At 40.3% G+C, this 20,991-nt stretch overlaps 1 protein-coding gene across 1 annotated transcript in view; it reads right to left on the bottom strand.

Moving 5' to 3' along the window:
- EPC2 (enhancer of polycomb homolog 2) overlaps positions 1-20,991 on the bottom strand; it is a 498,893-nt gene that overhangs the window by 355,750 nt on the left and 122,152 nt on the right. The window contains exon 2 of the mRNA XM_053712670.1: positions 16,979-17,248. Coding sequence (XP_053568645.1) covers positions 16,979-17,248 — 270 coding nt within the window. The remainder of the gene's footprint in view (positions 1-16,978; positions 17,249-20,991) is intronic.

Here is a 20,991-nt window from a genome sequence, read left to right as displayed (position 1 = left end):
GAAGCTGGATGTCTCAGTCTGTAAAAGTTACTGCGCAAAAAAGCGCTAAATTAGGCCCCTCCCACTCATAGTAACACAGTGGAAAGCCTCAGGAAACTGTTTTTAGGCAAATTTAAGCCAGCCATGTGGAAAAAAACTAGGCCCCAATAAAGTTTTATCACCAAAGTATATATAAAAACGTTTAAACATGCCAGCAAACGTTTTATATTGTAAATATAAAAGAGTATTACCTCAGCAAGTAAGCATGATACCAGTCGCTATTAAATCACTGTATTCAGGCTTACCTTACATAAATTTGGTATCAGCAGCATTTTCTAGCATTCACATCTTCTAGAAAAAATCTTAACTGCACATACCTCATAGCAGGATAACCTGCACGCCATTCCCCCGCTGAAGTTACCTCTCTCTTCAGTCATGTGTGAGAACAGCAATGGATCTTAGTTACAACCTGCTAAGATCATAGAAATCACAGGCAGATTCTTCTATTTTTCTGCCTGGGACAAAATAGTACAACTCCGGTACCATTTAAAAATAACAAACCTTTTGATTGAAGCAAGATAACAGCTACATTTCACCACTTTCCTCTTACTACCTCCATGCTTGTTGAGAGTTGCAAGAGAATGACAGGATATGGCAGTTGGGGGAGGAGCTATATAGACAGCTCTGCTTTGGGTGTCCTCTTGCAACTTCCTGCTGGGAAGGAGAATATCCCACAAGTAATGGATGATCCGTGGACTGGATACACCTTACAAGAGAAATAGCCTCAGGAATAGGAAAAACCCCTGGAGAAAGCACAGGAGGTTTAAAAACAGCATTTAAACGTTTATTAGACTGAACGTCAAGAGGACTGGTTACCTCAATATCCAAAGTAATTAACACTTCTTTTAATAAAGAACGCAAATACTCTATTTTAAATAAATAAGTATATTTGTCAGTGTCAATGTCTGAGGAAGGATCTTCTGTATCAGATAGATCCTCATCAGAAGAGGATAAATTATTATGTTGTTGGTCATTTGAAATTTCATCATCTAAATGAGAAGTTTTAAAAGACCTTTTACGTTTATTAGAAGGTGAAAATGCAGACAAAGCTTTCTGGATAGAATCAGAAACAAACTCTTTAAAATTTACAGGTATATCATGCACATTAGAAGTTGAAGGAACTGCAACTGGCAATGTACTATTACTGATCCAGCAGAAACTTCTGAGGCAGGGTCAGATTGAGACAGCTTGCAAAATGTAAGAGAAAAAACATATAAAGCAGGAATGGGAAAAAATGCAAATAGCATAGCCCTCTGATAGAGAAAAGGCAAGAGGCAAACATCAATGGGGTATTGAAATAATGAAAAAGTTTGGCACCAAGTATGACGCACAACGTAACAAACTTTTTTGGCGCCAAAAATAACCGGAAATGACACACTCACGTCACTAATGACGCAACTGTGTGAAATGAAGCCGGAAATGAGGAAATTGTGTCAGACTTATTTTTTCGCGCCAAAAATATTTTCGCACCAAGAATGACGCAATAAAGTTTAGCATTTGACGCACCCGCGGGCCTAATACCGCCCGCAATTTGCAAAAAGTAGTCAATTGAAAAAAAGACTAAACCCCAGGTAAGAAATAAATTTAAAAAAAAGAAATGTTTATATTCCCCAAATATGAAACTGACAGTCTGCAGAAGGAAATACATGAACCTGACTCGTGGCAAATATAAGTACAATACATATATTTAGAACTTTATATAAATGCATAAAGTGCCAAACCATAGCTGAGGTGTCTTAAGTAATAAAAAACATACTTACCCAAAGACACCCATCCACATATAGCAGATAGCCAAACCAGTACTGAAACAGTTATCAGTAGAGGTAATGGTAAATTGAGAGTATATAGTCGATCTGAAAAGGGAGGTATGAGATGAATCTACGACCGATAACAGAGAACCTATGAAATAGACCCCAGTTAGGGAAATCATCGTATTCAATAAGTGATACTCCCTTCACGTCCCTCTGACATTCGCTGTACTCAGAGGAATTGGGCTTCAACAATGCTGAGAAGCGCATATCAACGTAGAAATCTTAGCACAAACTTACTTCACCACCTCCATAGGAGGCAAAGTTTGTAAAACTGAATTGTGGGTGTGGTGAGGGGTGTATTTATAGGCATTTTGAGGTTTGGGATACTTTGCCCCTCCTGGTAGGATTGTATATCCCATACGTCACTAGCTCATGGACTCTTGCCAATTACATGAAAGAAACAGGAAAAACTGTTGCAGCAGATTTACAAATTCAATCAAGCTGCTTAAAGGGAAAATCCACACTAAAATAGTTATTGTTTAAAAAGTTAGATAACACCTTTACTACCCATTCCCCAGCTTTGCACAACCAACATTGTTATATTAATACTTTATAACATTTAAAGGAACAATCTACCATAGAATTGTTATTGTTTTAAAAGATAGATAATTCCTTTATTACCCATTCCCCAGTGTTGCATAACCAACACAGTTATATTAATATACTTTTTACCTTTGTGATTACCTTGTATCTAAGAACCTTCTTCCAGTCCCCTGATCACATGACTGTGACTGTTTATTATCTATTGTCTTGCATTTAGCATTGTTTTGTGCTAAATCTTAAATAACCCCCTGTGCCTGAACACACTTATCTTATATGGCCCACGTGTATTTTCTGCCTCTTTGTGTTGAAAAGAGATTTTAAAAGCCTGTGATAAGAGGCAGCCTTCAAAGGCTTAGAAATTAGCATATGAGCATACCTATGTTTAGTTTAAACTAAGAATACCAAGAGAAAAAAGCAATTTGATAATAAAAGTAAATTGTAAAGTTGATTAAAATTATAAGTCCTATCTGAATAATGAAAGTTTAATTTATAATAGACTGTCCCTTTAAACCTCTTTTTGCCTGTTTCTAAGGCACTATAGACAGCCTCTTAATCACACACTTTTTATTTGCTTTTCACAACAGGAGAATGCCAGTTCATGTTGGCCATATAAACATAATTTATGTAAGAACTTGCCTGATAAATTCATTTTCTTCTGTTAAGTGTGATCAGTCCACGGGTCATCATTACTTCTGGGATATTACTCCTCCCCAACAGGAAGTGCAAGAGGATTCACCCAGCAGAGCTGCATATAGCTCCTCCCCTCTACGTCACTCCCAGTCATTCTCTTGCACCCAACGACTAGATAGGATGTGTGAGAGGACTATGGTGATTATACTTAGTTTTATATCTTCAATCAAAAGTTTGTTATTTTAAAATAGCACCGGAGTGTGTTATTACCTCTCTGGCAGAGTTTGAGGAAGAATCTACCAGAGTTTTGCTATGATTTTAGCCGGAGTAGTTAAGATCATATTGCTGTTTCTCGGCCATCTGAGGAGAGGTAAACTTCAGATCAGGGGACAGCGGGCAGATGAATCTGCATAGAGGTATGTAGCAGTTTTTATTTTCTGACAATGGAATTGATGAGAAAATCCTGCCATACCGATATAATGTCATGTATGTATACTTTACACTTCAGTATTCTGGGGAATGGTACTTCACTAGAATTACACTGTATGAAATACATAAAGCTGTTTAATAACTAGAGATTATGTTTAACGTTTTTGCTGGAATGTAAAATCGTTTTCATTTGCTGAGGTACTGAGTGAATAAATGTTTGGGCACTATTTTTCCACTTGGCAGTTGCTTAATCTGTTTTCTGACAGTTTCTGTTCTCCCTCACTGCTGTGTGTGAGGGGGAGGGGCCGTTTTTTGGCGCTTTTACTACGCATCAAATATTTCAGTCAGCAACTCATTGTATTCCCTGCATGATCCGGTTCATCTCTACAGAGCTCAGGGGTCTTCAAAACTTATTTTGAGGGAGGTAATTTCTCTCAGCAGAGCTGTGAGAATTATAGTTTGACTGAGATAAAAAACGTTTATTCTGTAATTTGTTTCCTGCTTTCAGAATTTGTTATCTTTGCTAATGGGATTAAACCTTTGCTAAAGTTGTGTTGTTTACAAGGATTGAGGCTATAACCGTTTCAATTTATTAATTTTCAACTGTCATAAATCTTCTGTGCTTCTTAAAGGCACAGTACGTTTTAATATTATTCTAATTGAATTGTATTTCCAAGTTGCAAGTTTATTTGCTAGTGTGTTAAACATGTCTGATTCAGAGGATGATACCTGTGTCATTTGTTGCAATGCCAAAGTGGAGCCCAATAGAAATTTATGTACTAACTGTATTGATGCTACTTTAAATAAAAGTCAATCTGTACAAATTGAACAAATTTCACCAAACAACGAGGGGAGAGTTATGCCGACTAACTCGCCTCACGTGTCAGTACCTACATCTCCCGCTCAGAGGGAGGTGCGTGATATTGTAGCGCCGAGTACATCTGGGCGGCCATTACAAATCACATTACAGGATATGGCTACTGTTATGACTGAGGTTTTGGCTAAATTACCAGAACTAAGAGGGAAGCGTGATCACTCTGGGGTGAGAACAGAGTGCGCTGATAATATTAGGGCCATGTCAGACACTGCGTCACAGGTGGCAGAACATGAGGACGGAGAACTTCATTCTGTGGGTGACGGTTCTGATCCAAACAGACTGGATTCAGATATTTCAAATTTTAAATTTAAACTGGAAAACCTCCGTGTATTACTAGGGGAGGTGTTAGCGGCTCTGAATGATTGTAACACAGTTGCAATACCAGAGAAAATGTGTAGGTTGGATAAATATTTTGCGGTACCGACGAGTACTGAGGTTTTTCCTATACCTAAGAGACTTACTGAAATTGTTACTAAGGAGTGGGATAGACCCGGTGTGCCGTTCTCACCCCCTCCGATATTTAGAAAAATGTTTCCAATAGACGCCACCACAAGGGACTTATGGCAAACGGTCCCTAAGGTGGAGGGAGCAGTTTCTACCTTAGCTAAGCGTACCACTATCCCGGTGGAGGATAGCTGTGCTTTTTCAGATCCAATGGATAAAAAGTTAGAGGGTTACCTTAAGAAAATGTTTGTTCAACAAGGTTTTATATTGCAACCCCTTGCATGCATTGCGCCGATCACGGCTGCAGCGGCATTCTGGATTGAGTCTCTGGAAGAGAACATTGGTTCAGCTACTCTGGACGACATTACGGACAGGTTTAGAGTCCTTAAACTAGCTAATTCTTTCATTTCGGAGGCCGTAGTACATCTTACTAAACTTACGGCGAAAAATTCAGGATTCGCCATTCAGGCACGCAGGGCGCTGTGGCTAAAATCCTGGTCAGCTGATGTTACTTCTAAGTCTAAATTGCTTAATATACCTTTCAAAGGGCAGACCTTATTCGGGCCCGGGTTGAAAGAGATTATCGCTGACATTACAGGAGGTAAAGGCCATGCCCTGCCTCAGGACAAAGCCAAAGCCAAGACTAGACAGTCTAATTTTCGTTCCTTTCGTAATTTCAAAGCAGGAGCAGCATCAACTTCCTCTGCACCAAAACAGGAAGGAGCTGTTGCTCGCTACAGACAAGGCTGGAAACCTAACCAGTCCTGGAACAAGGGCAAGCAGACTAGGAAACCTGCTGCTGCCCCTAAAACAGCATGAATTGAGGGCCCCCGATCCGGGATCGGATCTAGTGGGGGGCAGACTTTCTCTCTTCGCCCAGGCTTGGGCAAGAGATGTTCAGGATCCCTGGGCGCTAGAGATAATATCTCAGGGATACCTACTGGACTTCAAATACTCTCCTCCAAGAGAGAGATTTCATCTGTCAAGATTGTCAACAATCCAGACAAAGAAAGAGGCGTTTCTACGCTGCGTACAAGAGCTCTTGTTAATGGGAGTAATCCATCCAGTTCCACGATCGGAACAGGGACAGGGGTTTTACTCAAATCTGTTTGTGGTTCCCAAAAAAGAGGGAACTTTCAGACCAATCCTGGACTTAAAGATCCTAAACAAATTCCTAAGAGTTCCATCGTTCAAGATGGAGACTATTCGGACAATTTTACCTATGATCCAAGAGGGTCAGTACATGACCACTGTAGATTTAAAAGATGCTTACCTTCACATACCGATTCACAAAGATCATTATCGGTACCTAAGGTTTGCCTTCCTAGACAGGCATTACCAGTTTGTGGCTCTTCCATTCGGATTGGCTACAGCTCCAAGAATCTTCACAAAGGTTCTGGGTGCTCTTCTGGCGGTACTAAGACCGCGGGGAATCTCGGTAGCTCCTTACCTAGACGACATTCTGATACAAGCTTCAAGCTTTCAAACTGCCAAGTCTCATACAGAGTTAGTGCTGGCATTTCTAAGGTCACATGGATGGAAGGTGAACGAAAAGAAAAGTTCACTCGTTCCACTCACAAGAGTTCCCTTCCTGGGGACTCTTATAGATTCTGTAGAAATGAAGATTTACCTGACAGAGGACAGGCTAACAAGACTTCAAAGTGCTTGCCGCACCCTTCATTCCATTCAACACCCGTCAGTGGCTCAATGCATGGAGGTAATCGGCTTAATGGTAGCGGCAATGGACATAGTACCCTTTGCACGCTTACACCTCAGACCACTGCAACTGTGCATGCTAAGTCAGTGGAATGGGGATTACTCAGACTTATCCCCTTCTCTGAATCTGGATCAAGAGACCAGAAATTCTCTTCTATGGTGGCTTTCTCAGCCACATCTGTCCAGGGGGATGCCATTCAGCAGACCAGACTGGACAATTGTAACAACAGACGCCAGCCTTCTAGGTTGGGGTGCCGTCTGGAATTCTCTGAAGGCTCAGGGACAATGGAGTCAGGAGGAGAGTCTCCTGCCAATAAACATTCTGGAATTGAGAGCAGTTCTCAATGCCCTCCTGGCTTGGCCCCAGTTGACAACTCGGGGGTTCATCAGGTTTCAGTCGGACAACATCACGACTGTAGCTTACATCAACCATCAGGGAGGGACAAGAAGCTCCCTAGCTATGATGGAAGTATCAAAGATAATTCGCTGGGCAGAGTCTCACTCTTGCCACCTGTCAGCAATCCACATCCCGGGAGTGGAGAACTGGGAGGCGGATTTCTTAAGTCGTCAGACTTTTCATCCGGGGGAGTGGGAACTTCATCCGGAGGTCTTTGCCCAAATACTTCGACGTTTGGGCCAACCAGAGATAGATCTCATGGCGTCTCGACAGAACGCCAAGCTTCCTCGTTACGGGTCCAGATCCAGGGATCCAGGAGCAGTCCTGATAGATGCTCTGACAGCACCTTGGGACTTCAGGATGGCTTACGTGTTTCCACCCTTCCCGTTGCTTCCTCGATTGATTGCCAGAATCAAACAAGAGAGAGCATCAGTGATTCTAATAGCACCTGCGTGGCAACGCAGGACTTGGTATGCAGACCTGGTGGACATGTCATCCTGTCCACCTTGGTCTCTACCTCTGAAACAGGACCTTCTGATACAGGGTCCCTTCAAACATCAAAATCTAACTTCTCTGAAGCTGACTGCTTGGAAATTGAACGCTTGATTTTATCAAGACGTGGGTTTTCTGAGTCAGTTATTGATACCTTAATACAGGCTAGGAAACCTGTTACCAGAAAGATTTACCATAAGATATGGCGTAAATACCTATATTGGTGTGAATCCAAAGGTTACTCTTGGAGTAAGGTTAGGATTCCTAGGATATTGTCTTTTCTACAAGAAGGTTTAGAAAAGGGTTTATCTGCTAGTTCATTAAAGGGACAGATCTCAGCTCTGTCCATTCTGTTACACAAACGTCTGTCAGAAGTTCCTGACGTCCAGGCTTTTTGTCAGGCTTTGGCCAGGATTAAGCCTGTGTTTAAAACTGTTGCTCCACCATGGAGTTTAAACCTTGTTCTTAATGTTTTACAGGGCGTTCCGTTTGAACCCCTTCATTCCATTGATATAAAGTTGTTATCTTGGAAAGTTCTATTTTTAATGGCTATTTTCTCGGCTCGAAGAGTCTCTGAATTATCAGCCTTACATTGTGATTCTCCTTATTTGATTTTTCATTCGGATAAGGTAGTCCTGCGTACTAAACCTGGGTTCTTACCTAAGGTAGTTACTAACAGGAATATCAATCAAGAGATTGTTGTTCCTTCTTTATGCCCAAATCCTTCTTCAAAGAAGGAACGTCTACTGCACAACCTGGATGTAGTCCGTGCTCTAAAATTTTACTTACAGGCAACTAAGGAATTTCGACAAACGTCTTCTCTGTTTGTCATTTACTCTGGGCAGAGGAGAGGTCAAAAAGCTTCCGCTACCTCTCTTTCTTTTTGGCTTCGTAGCATAATTCGTTTAGCTTATGAGACTGCTGGACAGCAGCCTCCTGAAAGAATTACAGCTCATTCTACTAGAGCTGTGGCTTCCACTTGGGCCTTCAAGAATGAGGCCTCTGTTGAACAGATTTGCAAGGCTGCAACTTGGTCTTCGCTTCATACTTTTTCCAAATTTTACAAATTTGACACTTTTGCTTCATCGGAGGCTATTTTTGGGAGAAAGGTTCTTCAGGCAGTGGTTCCTTCTGTATAAAGAGCCTGCCTATCCCTCCCGTCATCCGTGTACTTTTGCTTTGGTATTGGTATCCCAGAAGTAATGATGACCCGTGGACTGATCACACTTAACAGAAGAAAACATAATTTATGCTTACCTGATAAATTCCTTTCTTCTGTAGTGTGATCAGTCCACGGCCCGCCCTGTTTTTAAGGCAGGTAAATATTTTTTAATTTATACTCCAGTCACCACTTCACCCTTGGCTTTTCCTTTCTCGTTGGTCCTTGGTCGAATGACTGGGAGTGACGTAGAGGGGAGGAGCTATATGCAGCTCTGCTGGGTGAATCCTCTTGCACTTCCTGTTGGGGAGGAGTAATATCCCAGAAGTAATGATGACCCGTGGACTGATCACACTACAGAAGAAAGGAATTTATCAGGTAAGTATAAATTATGTTTCTTTCACATTAGCAAGAGTCCATGAGCTAGTGACGTATGGGATATACATTCCTACCAGGAGGGGCAAAGTTTCCCAAACCTCAAAATGCCTACAAATACACCCCTCACCACACCCACAAATCAGTTTAACGAATAGCCAAGAAGTGGGGTGATAAGAAAAAAGTGCGAAAGCATATAAAATAAGGAATTGGAATAATTGTGCTTTATACAAAAAAATCATAACCACCACAAAAAAGGGCGGGCCTCATGGACTCTTGCTAATATGAAAGAAATGAATTTATCAGGTAAGTTCTTACATAAATTATGTTTTCTTTCATGTAATTAGCAAGAGTCCATGAGCTAGTGACGTATGGGATAATGACTACCCAAGATGTGGATCTTTCCACGCAAGAGTCACTAGAGAGGGAGGGATAAAATAAAGACAGCCAATTCCTGCTGAAAATAATCCACACCCAAAATAAAGTTTAATGAAAAACATAAACAGAAGATTCAAACTGAAACCGCTGCCTGAAGTACTGTTCTACCAAAAACTGCTTCAGAAGAAGAAAATACATCAAAATGGTAGAATTTAGTAAAAGTATGCAAAGAGGACCAAGTTGCTGCTTTGCAAATCTGATCAACCGAAGCTTCATTCCTAAACGCCCAGGAAGTAGAAACTGACCTAGTAGAATGAGATGTAATCCTTTGAGGCGGAGTTTTACCAGACTCGACATAGGCATGATGAATTAAAGATTTCAACCAAGATGCCAAAGAAATGGCAGAAGCTTTCTGGCCTTTTCTAGAACCGGAAAAGATAACAAATAGACTAGAAGTCTTTCGGAAAGACTTAGTAGCTTCAACATAATATTTCAAAGCTCTAACAACATCCAAATAATGCAACGATCTCTCCTTAGAATTCTTAGGATTAGGACATAATGAGGGAACCACAATTTCTCTACTAATGTTGTTGGAATTCACAACCTTAGGTAAAAATTCAAAAGAAGTTTGCAACACCGCCTTATCCTGATGAAAAATCAGAAAAGGAGACTCGCAAGAAAGAGCAGATAATTCAGAGACTCTTCTGGCAGAAGAGATCGCCAAAAGGAACAAAAAACTTTCCAAGAAAGTAATTTAATGTCCAATGAATGCATGGGTTTAAAAGGAGGAGCTTGAAGAGCCCCCAGAACCAAATTCAAACTCCAAGGAGGAGAAATTGACTTAATGACAGGTTTTATACGAACCAAAGCTTGTACAAAACAATGAATATCAGGAAGATTAGCAATCTTTCTGTGAAAAAGAACAGAAAGAGCAGAGATTTGTCCTTTCAAAGAACTTGCGGATAAACCTTTATCTAAACCATCCTGAAGAAACTGTAAAATTCTCGGAATTCTAAAAGAATGCCAAGAAAAATGATGAGAAAGACACCAAGAAATATAAGTCTTCCAGACTCTATAATATATCTCTCTAGATACAGATTTACGAGCCTGTAACATTGTGATTAATACTGAGTCAGAGAAACCTCTTTGACCAAGAATCAAGCGTTCAATCTCCATACCTTTAAATTTAAGGATTTGAGATCCTGATGGAAAAAAGGACCTTGCGACAGAAGGTCTGGTCTTAGCGGAAGAGTCCACGGATGGCAAGAGGCCATCCGGACAAGATCCGCATACCAAAACCTGTCAGGCCATGCCGGAGCTACCAGCAGAACAAACGAGCATTCCTTCAGAATCTTGGAGATTACTCTTGGAAGAAGAACTAGAGGCGGAAAGATATAGGCAGGATGATACTTCCAAGGAAGTGATAATGCATCCACTGCTTCCGCCTGAGGATCCCGGGATCTGGACAGATACCTGGGAAGTTTCTTGTTTAGATGAGACGCCATCAGATCTATTTCTGGAAGCTCCCACATTTGAACAATCTGAAGAAATACCTCTGGGTGAAGAGACCATTCGCCCGGATGCAACGTTTGGCGACTGAGATAATCCGCTTCCCAATTGTCTATACCTGGGAAATGAACCGTAGAGATTAGACAGGAGCTGGATTCCACCCAAACCAGAATTCAAGATACTTCTTTCATAGCCAGAGGACTGTGAGTCCCTCCTTGATGATTGATGTATGCCACAGTTGTGACATTGTCTGTCTGAAAACAAATGAACGATTCTCTCTTCAGAAGAGGCCAAGACTGAAGAGCTCTGAAAATTGCACGGAGTTCCAAAATATTGATCGGAAATCTCACCTCCTGAGATTCCCAAACTCCTTGTGCCGTCAGAGATCCCCACACAGCTCCCCAACCTGTAAGACTTGCATCTGTTGAAATTACAGTCCAGGTCGGAAGAACAAAAGAAGCCCCCTGAATTAAACGATGGTGATCTGTCCACCACGTTAGAGAGTGTCGTACAATCAGTTTTAAAGATATTAATTGAGATATCTTTGTGTAATCCCTGCACCATTGATTCAGCATACAGAGCTGAAGAGGTCGCATGTGAAAACGAGCAAAGGGGATCGCGTCCGATGCAGCAGTCATAAGACCTAGAATTTCCATGCATAAGGCTACCGAAGGGAATGATTGTGACTGAAGGTTTCGACAAGCTGAAATCAATTTTAGACGTCTCTTGTCTGTCAAAGACAGAGTCATGGACACTGAATCTATCTGGAAACCCAGAAAGGTTACCCTTGTCTGAGGAATCAATGAACTTTTTAGTGAATTGATCCTCCAACCATGATCTTGAAGAAACAACACAAGTCGATTCGTATGAGATTCTGCTAAATGTAAAGACTGAGCAAGTACCAAGATATCGTCCAAATAAGGAAATACCACAATACCCTGTTCTCTGATTACAGACAGAAGGGCACCGAGAACCTTTGTAAAAATTCTTGGAGCTGTAGCTAGGCCAAACGGCAGAGCCACAAACTGGTAATGCTTGTCCAGAAAAGAGAATCTCAGGAACTGATAATGATCTGGATGAATCGGAATATGCAGATATGCATCCTGTAAATCTATTGTGGACATATAATGCCCTTGCTGAACAAAAGGCAAGATAGTCCTTACAGTTACCATTTTGAACGTTGGTATCCTTACATAACGATTCAATATTTTTAGATCCAGAACTGGTCTGAAGGAATTCTCCTTCTTTGGTACAATGAAGAGATTTGAATAAAACCCCAGCCCCTGTTCCAGAACTGGAACTGGCATAATTACTCCAGCCAACTCTAGATCTGAAACACATTTCAGAAATGCTTGAGCTTTCACTGGATTTACTGGGACACGGGAAAGAAAAAATCTCTTTGCAGGAGGTCTTATCTTGAAACCAATTCTGTACCCTTCTGAAACAATGTTCTGAATCCAAAGATTGTGAACAGAATTGATCCAAATTTCTTTGAAAAAACGTAACCTGCCCCCTACCAGCTGAGCTGGAATGAGGGCTGCACCTTCATGTGGACTTAGAAGCTGGCTTTGCTTTTCTAGAAGGCTTGGATTTATTCCAGACTGGAGATGGTTTCCAAACTGCTCCTGAGGATGAAGGATCAGGTTTTTGTTCTTTGTTGAAACGAAAGGAACGAAAACTATTATTAGCCCTGTTTTTACCCTTAGATTTTTTATCCTGTGGTAAAAAAGTTCCTTTCCCACCAGTAACAGTTGAGATAATAGAATCCAACTGAGAACCAAATAATTTGTTACCCTGGAAAGAAATGGAAAGTAGAGTCGATTTAGAAGACATATCAGCATTCCAAGTTTTAAGCCATAAAGCTCTTCTAGCTAAAATAGCTAGACACATAAACCTGACATCAACTCTGATAATATCAAAAATGGCATCACAGATAAAATTATTAGCATGTTGAAGAAGAATAATAATATTATGAGAATCATGATCTGTTACTTGTTGCGCTAAAGTTTCCAACCAAAAAGTTGAAGCTGCAGCAACATCAGCCAATGATATAGCAGGTCTAAGAAGATTACCTGAACACAGATAAGCTTTTCTTAGAAAGGATTCAATTTTCCTATCTAAAGGATCCTTAAACGAAGTACCATCTGACGTAGGAATAGTAGTACGTTTAGCAAGGGTAGAAATAGCCCCATCAACTTTAGGGATTTTGTCCCAAAATTCTAATCTATCAGACGGCACAGGATATAATTGCTTAAAACGTTTAGAAGGGGTAAATGAATTACCCAAATTATTCCATTCTCTGGAAATTACTTCAGAAATAGCACCAGGAACAGGAAAAACTTCTGGAATAACTACAGGAGATTTAAAAACCTTATCTAAACGTTTAGATTTAGTATCAAGAGGACCAGAATCCTCAATTTCTAATGCAATTATGACTTCTTTAAGTAAAGAACGAATAAATTCCATTTTAAATAAATATGAAGATTTATCAGCATCAACCTCTGAGACAGAATCCTCTGAACCAGAAGAGTCATTAGAATCAGAATGATGATGTTCATTTAAAAATTCATCTGTATAAAGAGAAGTTTTAAAAGACTTTTTATGTTTACTAGAAGGAGGAATAACAGACATAGCCTTCTTGATGGATTCAGAAACAAAATCTCTTATGTTATCAGGAACATTCTGAACATTAGATGTTGATGGAACTGCAACAGGTAATAGTACATTACTAAAGGAAATATTATCTGCAAGTTTGTCATGACAATTAATACAAACAGCTGGAGGAACAGCTACCAAAAGTTTACAGCAGATAAACTTAGCTTTGGTAGTTCCAGCACCAGACAGCGATTTTCCTGAAGTATCTTCTGACTCAGATGCAACGTGAGACATCTTGCAATATGTAAGAGAAAAAACAACATATAAAGCAAAATTGATCAAATTCCTTAAATGACAGTTTCAGGAATGGGAAAAAATGCCAAGGAACAAGCTTCTAGCAACCAGAAGCAAAGAAAAATGAGACTTAAATAATGTGTGGAGACAAAAGCGACGCCCATATTTTTTTAGCGCCAAATAAGACGCCCACATTATTTGGCACCTAAATGCTTTTGGGAACCTCAGAAACTTGTGATGATCCCTGTTGATGAAAACATGCAATTGACCCACTTGAACCAAGGGAAGAATGGAACGAATAGTTTCCATCTTGAAGGACGGTACTCTGAGGAACTTGTTTAGACTTTTTTGGTCTAAAATTGGTCTGAAGGTTCCCTCTTTTTTGGGAACGACAAACAGATTGGAGTAAAATCCCAGACCCTGTTTCTGCATTGGAACAGGAACCATCACTCCCAGGTCGTAAAGGTCCCAAACACAGTAAGAACGCCTCTCTTTATCTGGTCTACAGATAATCTTGAGATCAGAATCCTGCCCCTGGGAGGAAAGGTCTTGAACTCTAGTTTGTATCCCTGGGACACGATCCTAAACATCCCAAACCCAAGCCTGAGCGAAGAAGGAAAATCTGCCCCCCCACAAGATCCGGTCCTGGATCGGGGGCAGACCCTTCATGCAGACTGAGTGAGCAACGGGCTTCTTAGCTTGCTTCCCCTTGTTCCAAGACTGGTTGGTCCTCCAGGAAGGCTTGGACTGATCTTGCATGGCAGAGGAAGGCTTACCTTTGAAGTTTTGAAAGGAACGAAAATTACTCTGATGTCCCTTTTGTTTATTCCTCTTATCCTGAGGGAGGAAATGACCCTTTCCTCCCGTAATGTCAAAAATAATTTCAGCCAAGCCCGGGCCAAAAAAAGGTCTTACCCTTGTAGGGAATCGCCAAAAGCTTAGACGAAACATCTGCAGACCAGGATTTCAACCATAAAGCTCTGCGGGCCAGTACAGCAAAACCAGAAATCTTAGCTCCCAGCTTAATAACCTGTAGGGAAGCATCAGTAATAAAGGAATTGGCCAACTTAAAGGCCTTGATCCTATCCTGTATCTCTTCCAGGGTAGTGTCTGAATAGAATCAGTCAAAGCATCAAACCAGTATGCCGCCGCATACTGGTTTGATGCCATTGTAAACCCTGGTGAATATACATCTTTTTGAGCAACCCCTCCAAACTTCTTATCCATAGGTTCCTTAAAGGAACAACTATCCTCTATGGGAATAGTGGTTCTCTTAGCCAAAGTGTAAATTGCCCCTTCCACCTTGGGAACCGTATGCCAAGACTCCTTGATAGATTCAGCAATAAGAAACATCTTCTTAAAAATAGGGGATGGAGAAAAAGGGATACCAGGTCTCTCCCACTCCCTAGCAATAATCTCTGTAGCCCGATCAGGTACAGGGAAAACCTCCACCGTGGAAGGTACATCAAAATAATTGTTTAGCTTGCTAGACTTCTTAGGATAGACTATGACCGTAGAGTCTGAGTCGTCCAAGGTTGCCAAAATCTCCTTAAGTAACAAACGGAGGTGTTCTAGCTTAAACCTGAAGGATACAACTTCAGCATCAGAAGAAGGAATGACACAGAGTCTGAGATTTTACCCTTAGATGATACTGAAGTATCTTCCTCCTCAGATTTCTGGGAGGGAACATTCGGAATAGCCACGACTGTCAGAATCCTTACTCACTGATTCTTTACATTTCCTCTTGCGTTTTCCCTGCAGCATGGGAAAAGCAGACAGCGCATCAGATACCGCAGAAGACATGAGGGTAGCGATGTCTTGCAGCGTAACTGCAGGCGGAGTTTGAGAGGAAGAGCAGGGCACTGCATGTGGGGACGATAAAATTTGGGACACTTGAGGAGAAAGCTGCAGCATATCTTGAACATTGTCAGAAGACTCCTGAACAGCATCCGCATTAGACAATGTTGGCTCAGAAAAAAGTCTATCCCTGTAATTTAAAGTTCTCTCAATACATGAGGAACAGAAAGGGATTGGTGGTTCCACGTTCATCAAAACATAAAGAACAAGTAACATTTTGCAGGGCCTCTTGGTCCATCTTTACTCACAATTAAACAATTTTGATCAAATAAACTTATATCTTAGGTTAGAAATAACACAAAAAAAACATTACTGTCTCTTTAATTTTAAAACGTAACATATTTTTGCTGTAAGAAATTAAATAAAATGTCACACACTCCGGACCACCTCTACACCTAAGCTTAGCTTTGCCGAGGTGCCTACCTGCCTTGCTGAGACCGGAGTGTATATTCTGCTAGAAGAAGTCCGGACTCAACTTATAGTTCAGAGTAAACGCTGTCCGGTAACTTAGAACTGCTTACAAGTCTGCAATAACGCGGTCTCCCTTCCGGAACACAGGAAGTGAAGGGGAAAAGGTGCGCAACAGAAACTTGCAGCCTCAGCTAGCCCTGCCCATCGTGGGAGTATCAAAATTAACCTCCCGGTCGGCAAAATGTACTCTAAAGTAAAGCCGCCGGGAGTAAGTGAAACACACACCACACATTGAGCCTCTATCTCCTCGTCCCCAGTACCTGCCATTACTGCCGTTTTTAACATTATCCCCTAATTCTATAGGAGAATGTATCTTGCCATCAAATGATATTAAAGTGCCATAGTTTTCCTGCATATGTCCCAGAAAAATAAAATCAGCACTTACCTCCAGCAGTCTGCCAGGCAGCTCACTAGGTTTGAGAGGCATGTTCCCTCACATGGACCTGTGGAAGAAAAAACAAAGACTGAGTAATCTTACTCAGGATTTCAATGTTATGGCAGCATTAAATACATGGGAGGCGCAGTGAGGATTGTACCCCACAAGTTCCCATTGCTTAAAAGCCACCACTGCTCTACTGAAGAGACTGACATGGGCTATGGCTACACCCCAGAACAAAGCAGAACAAACTTGCACTGCTGAAAAAAATAAAATCTTACTTGAATAATCTTCTTCCAAACACCTAAACTTTACCACCTCCTTGCTCTTAACGTAGGCAAAGAGAATGACTGAGATTGGAGGGAAGGGAGGTGATATTTAACAGTGGTGCTCTTTGCCACATCCTGCTGGGCAGGAGTGATATTCCCAATAGTAATTAGAGATGATCCATGGACTCACTGTGTCATTAGAAAGAAAGACGCATAGCATTTTTTTTGTGTATCACTGATCCCTTTGGATGTTAATAGTATAAAACCTTATTGTATTCAGAGAAGTAACCTATACTTCAAGAAAGCAGACCGGCAACAGAAACCCATACTGGTTCGATTATTAGAAGACAGATAATCAGAAGGAAGAATGGAAGGAAGGGAAGAAAAAAATAAACACATGCAAGCACAAAACATAACAGGTACTCACGTTGAATGTGAATAAACTGCTTGGGCTGTTTAAATTCTCCCTTATACAGACGACTGTAGTAGAGAACATTGCTCTCTGCTTCAGGAACTGGGATAACCATGCTTTCTTTCTTCTCTCTAAAAACTTGCTGTGCGGAGATCGCTCGTTGTAAATGATGTTCCTGCACATTATTGAAATATATTTAGTACATTTTGAAAATACTACAAAGTTAAGAAAAAGTTGCACACTATTATAGCTAATAAATATGTCAAGCATGAATTATAATTTCTATACTAACCAAGAAATCAGTTATGCTTATTTTAATATTGTCATTTCATTACTCAGATATACTATCTCCAAAAATAATTACAAATAAAGATTATATAAAGAGTATATCGTTTTTTTTAGTGTTATCATTACATTGTGTAATAAATACAAATACAGGTGCTTGACAAATGTGTTAAAAATCTAGGGAGTCAGCCCAAACATCTAGGTGTGTGTGTGTATGTGTATATGTATGTGTATAAGAACTGGAGGTTTAATATGTGGGAGGGAAGAAACAGGCTCACTGTAATCACAGCAAGCCCATTCGCGCCATTCAACTACATTATGTAGCGCACTTCCCCACTAGGTAAAGTAGTAGACAGCTTTACCTAGTGTGGCAGTGCACTAAATAATGTAGTTGAATTGCGCGAATGGGCTTGCTGTGAATAGACAGTGAACCCGTGATGCGCTAGTTAAAAAAAAAAAAAAATGCAACACAGAAGAGGACTATTTCCCACACTAGTATCGCTTTTGGTTCCAAATTAGGCAAAAATGTAAAGCCCTCATGTAAGAAAAAGTATATTGCTTGCTGGTTTCCATAGCATCAAAGATTTCAAAATGTACAAAGTTTTCAAAAAAGTAGAAGAAAATATTACAAGCTTTACATAAACTATTCTAGGGCTTGACAAAACCCTTTTTAAGTTAATCGCCATAGATCCTTGGTGGAAAAAAAAAAGAAAAGCTTTTTGAGGAAAAATCTATCTAAACATAGTTTATATTTAATTTACATTATAATATAAAGGTTATTCATCCTGAAATATAGATTTGTTTTTAATTATATAGCAAGATGCTGTATATTTATGGCTCTAATGTTTAAAGGGATACTCAAGCCAAAATTAAACTTTCATAATTCAGATACAACAGGTAATTTTAAACAACTTTCCAATTTACTTCCATTAACAAAATGTGCACAATATTTTTATATTTACAAATTTGAGTCACTAGCTCCTACTGAGCATATGCAAGAATTCACAGAATGTAAGTATATGAATTTGTGATTGGCTGATGGCTGTCACATGATAGAGGAGGACTAGAAATAAAAATAACTAACTGTCCCTGTAATTTTTTTGGTAAATATTTTCCATTAATCCATTCACAGTGTCATGCTCTCCCAGAGCTTTCTGTAAGATTATTTTGGGCACTTTTTCTTCCTTGAAGGTATTATCGCACATTATTGGTTTTGTAGTTCTCAAAAAAAAACAAAAAAAAAAAACCTGAATTTATGTCTGAAGAAATAACATGCCCCTTCTTCACAGCAAACATGTTATTAAAAAAAAAAAAGTTGAGAAAAAGACCTGAAATGGACAATCGTGAAAACAAAAACATTTGGGTTTCAGATAAGAGTATAACATTTTCAGATTTACTTCTATTATCAAATGCTTCTCTCTCTTGACATCCTTTGCTGAAGGAGAGCAATGCTCTACTTGGGCCTATATGGAAACATTGGGTGAGACAGTGATATGCAGCTAGCTCACAGCAGTGCATTGCTTCTGAGACTACCTATGTATGCTTTTTAACAATGGATACCCAAGAAAACAAAGTAAATTAGATAAGTAAATGGAAAAACTTAAAATTTGCAGTTTTCATTTTGATTTTACCATCCCTTTAATGCCATTTCTCCCCTGTAAATATATGTACACAGAATACACCATACTAAGTTTTAAGAATCTCACTGAATAAAAGAATGTTTGAAGAGATATAGATCTGTATAAACTAAGGATGCACCAATACCATTTTTTTTTTTTTTTTTTAAGACAGAGTACAAGTACCGATACTTTTTTCCCCAAGTATTCGCCGATACCAATTACCAATACTTTACTCCCACCCCATAGCTTTTTTTTCTTCCTCCCTCCCCATAGCTGTCTCTTCCTTCCTCCCTCCCACCCCATAGCCGTTTCTCCCTCCCCACAGCTTTCACCTCAGTAACAGTTCCCCCACACACACACACACACACTGTAAGCTCAGACACACATTGTCATCTCTGTAACATTGTTATCCCTCACTATAACCTCAGTGGACAGTTATTCCCCACTGTCACCTAAGACACACTGTCACCTCAGTGACATGGTTACCCCCAGCTTTCACCTTTGTGACAGTTATCCCCTACTGTCACCTCAGTGACAGTTATCTTCCCCTGTCACCTCAGACACACACTTTCATCTAAGTCACCTAAAGTGACATGAATACCACCAGCTGTCACCTTAGCCAGAACAGCAGCAAAATTAGTATTGAGTACTGGCGCTCCTGTTACTGTCACACAGAGCCCACGGTAGAAGCAGTCATTGCAGCGGGACATGCAGCAGGCATAGGCCGCAGCCCGACAGGCAGCATGACATGAGCAGGGCTTACCCTCCCCAGAGCACCGGAGGACATGTGTGGGCAGATAGAGAAGGCGGGTAAGTCAGCCAGCAAATCAGCTGGGAGCCGCTGCCGTTGCATCCCTCCTTCACAGCCTCTCTCACAGAGCTGTACCAGTGCAGAGTAGGCACCTGCCGTTTAGATATTGGAGCATTTTGCACGAGTAAAAGTACTCTTGCAAATGTTTAGTATTGGCACCGATACTGGTATCGGTGCATACCTAGTATAAACACCTAAGTGTGAGGAGGGAGGGGGAAGCATTAAAAATGAAATATAAAATGTTTTAGTTAAATAAAAACTATTCAAATTATTAAGGTAATCATTTTTCTCCTTCCAATAAAGTACAGCTGAAAATTTGAATGAATGATAAACCTTTTAAAACTAGGGATAGTTCACCTATTACACAAGCAAGAAGTATTGTACAAAAAATGTAAAGCGTCACTGCCTTTAACATTGATTCCTTTCCATGTCTGTCAATTTTAAAATGGATAGATGATAATTTTTATTATGTATAAAAAATATATAATTGAGGTGAGTGTATAGTAGATAGATGATAATCTATTGCTCTTGATTCAGAACAGAAATTAAATAAACTTAATAATTGAATAAAAAAGTGCTTTTGTACTGCTTCTTCAACAACAACAACAACAAAATCCTCATCAGGGTCATCCACATTCCTGCACTGCAGCCTTTTTCTTCTTCTACAACAGCAAGGTCATCCACAACATCCTGCAATAGTCAGTCTATTCTTCTACAACAGCAAGGTCATCCACATCCTGCACAGCCTGTGCCTTCTACAATAGCAAAGTCATCCTGCAAGTGCACTGCAAGCTTGTGTCTACTACAACAGCAAGGTCAGCCATTCAGCCAGTGTCTTCTACCACAGCAAGGTCAGCCATTCAGCCAGTGTCTTCTACAACAGCACTGTTAGTCATCCAAAGCCAGTGTCTTCAAAAGCAAGGTCAGTCCTCCAGAGCCAGTGTATTTTAGAACTGCAAGGTCAGTCTCCTCCAGTGAAAGCCAGTGTTGCCTCATTATCAAATAAACATGATGAGCAAGCCCATTGTTGTCCTCTTTATATTCAATTCATTACAAATGTAAGTCTGTAGTCCCTTAATCAAGGTGAAAAAGGAAAACCATGGAAAAGTAAATTTATGCTTACCTGATAAATTAATTTCTGGTACGACGAGTCCACGGATTCATCCTTTACTTGTGGGAAATTATTCTCCTGCTAATAGGAAG

The sequence above is a fragment of the Bombina bombina genome, chromosome 1, assembly GCF_027579735.1.
Source record: "Bombina bombina isolate aBomBom1 chromosome 1, aBomBom1.pri, whole genome shotgun sequence".
In the NCBI taxonomy this organism is placed as follows: domain Eukaryota; kingdom Metazoa; phylum Chordata; class Amphibia; order Anura; family Bombinatoridae; genus Bombina; species Bombina bombina.
Note: the sequence above shows the minus strand (reverse complement) of the source record. Positions and strands in the feature narration are given on the sequence as shown.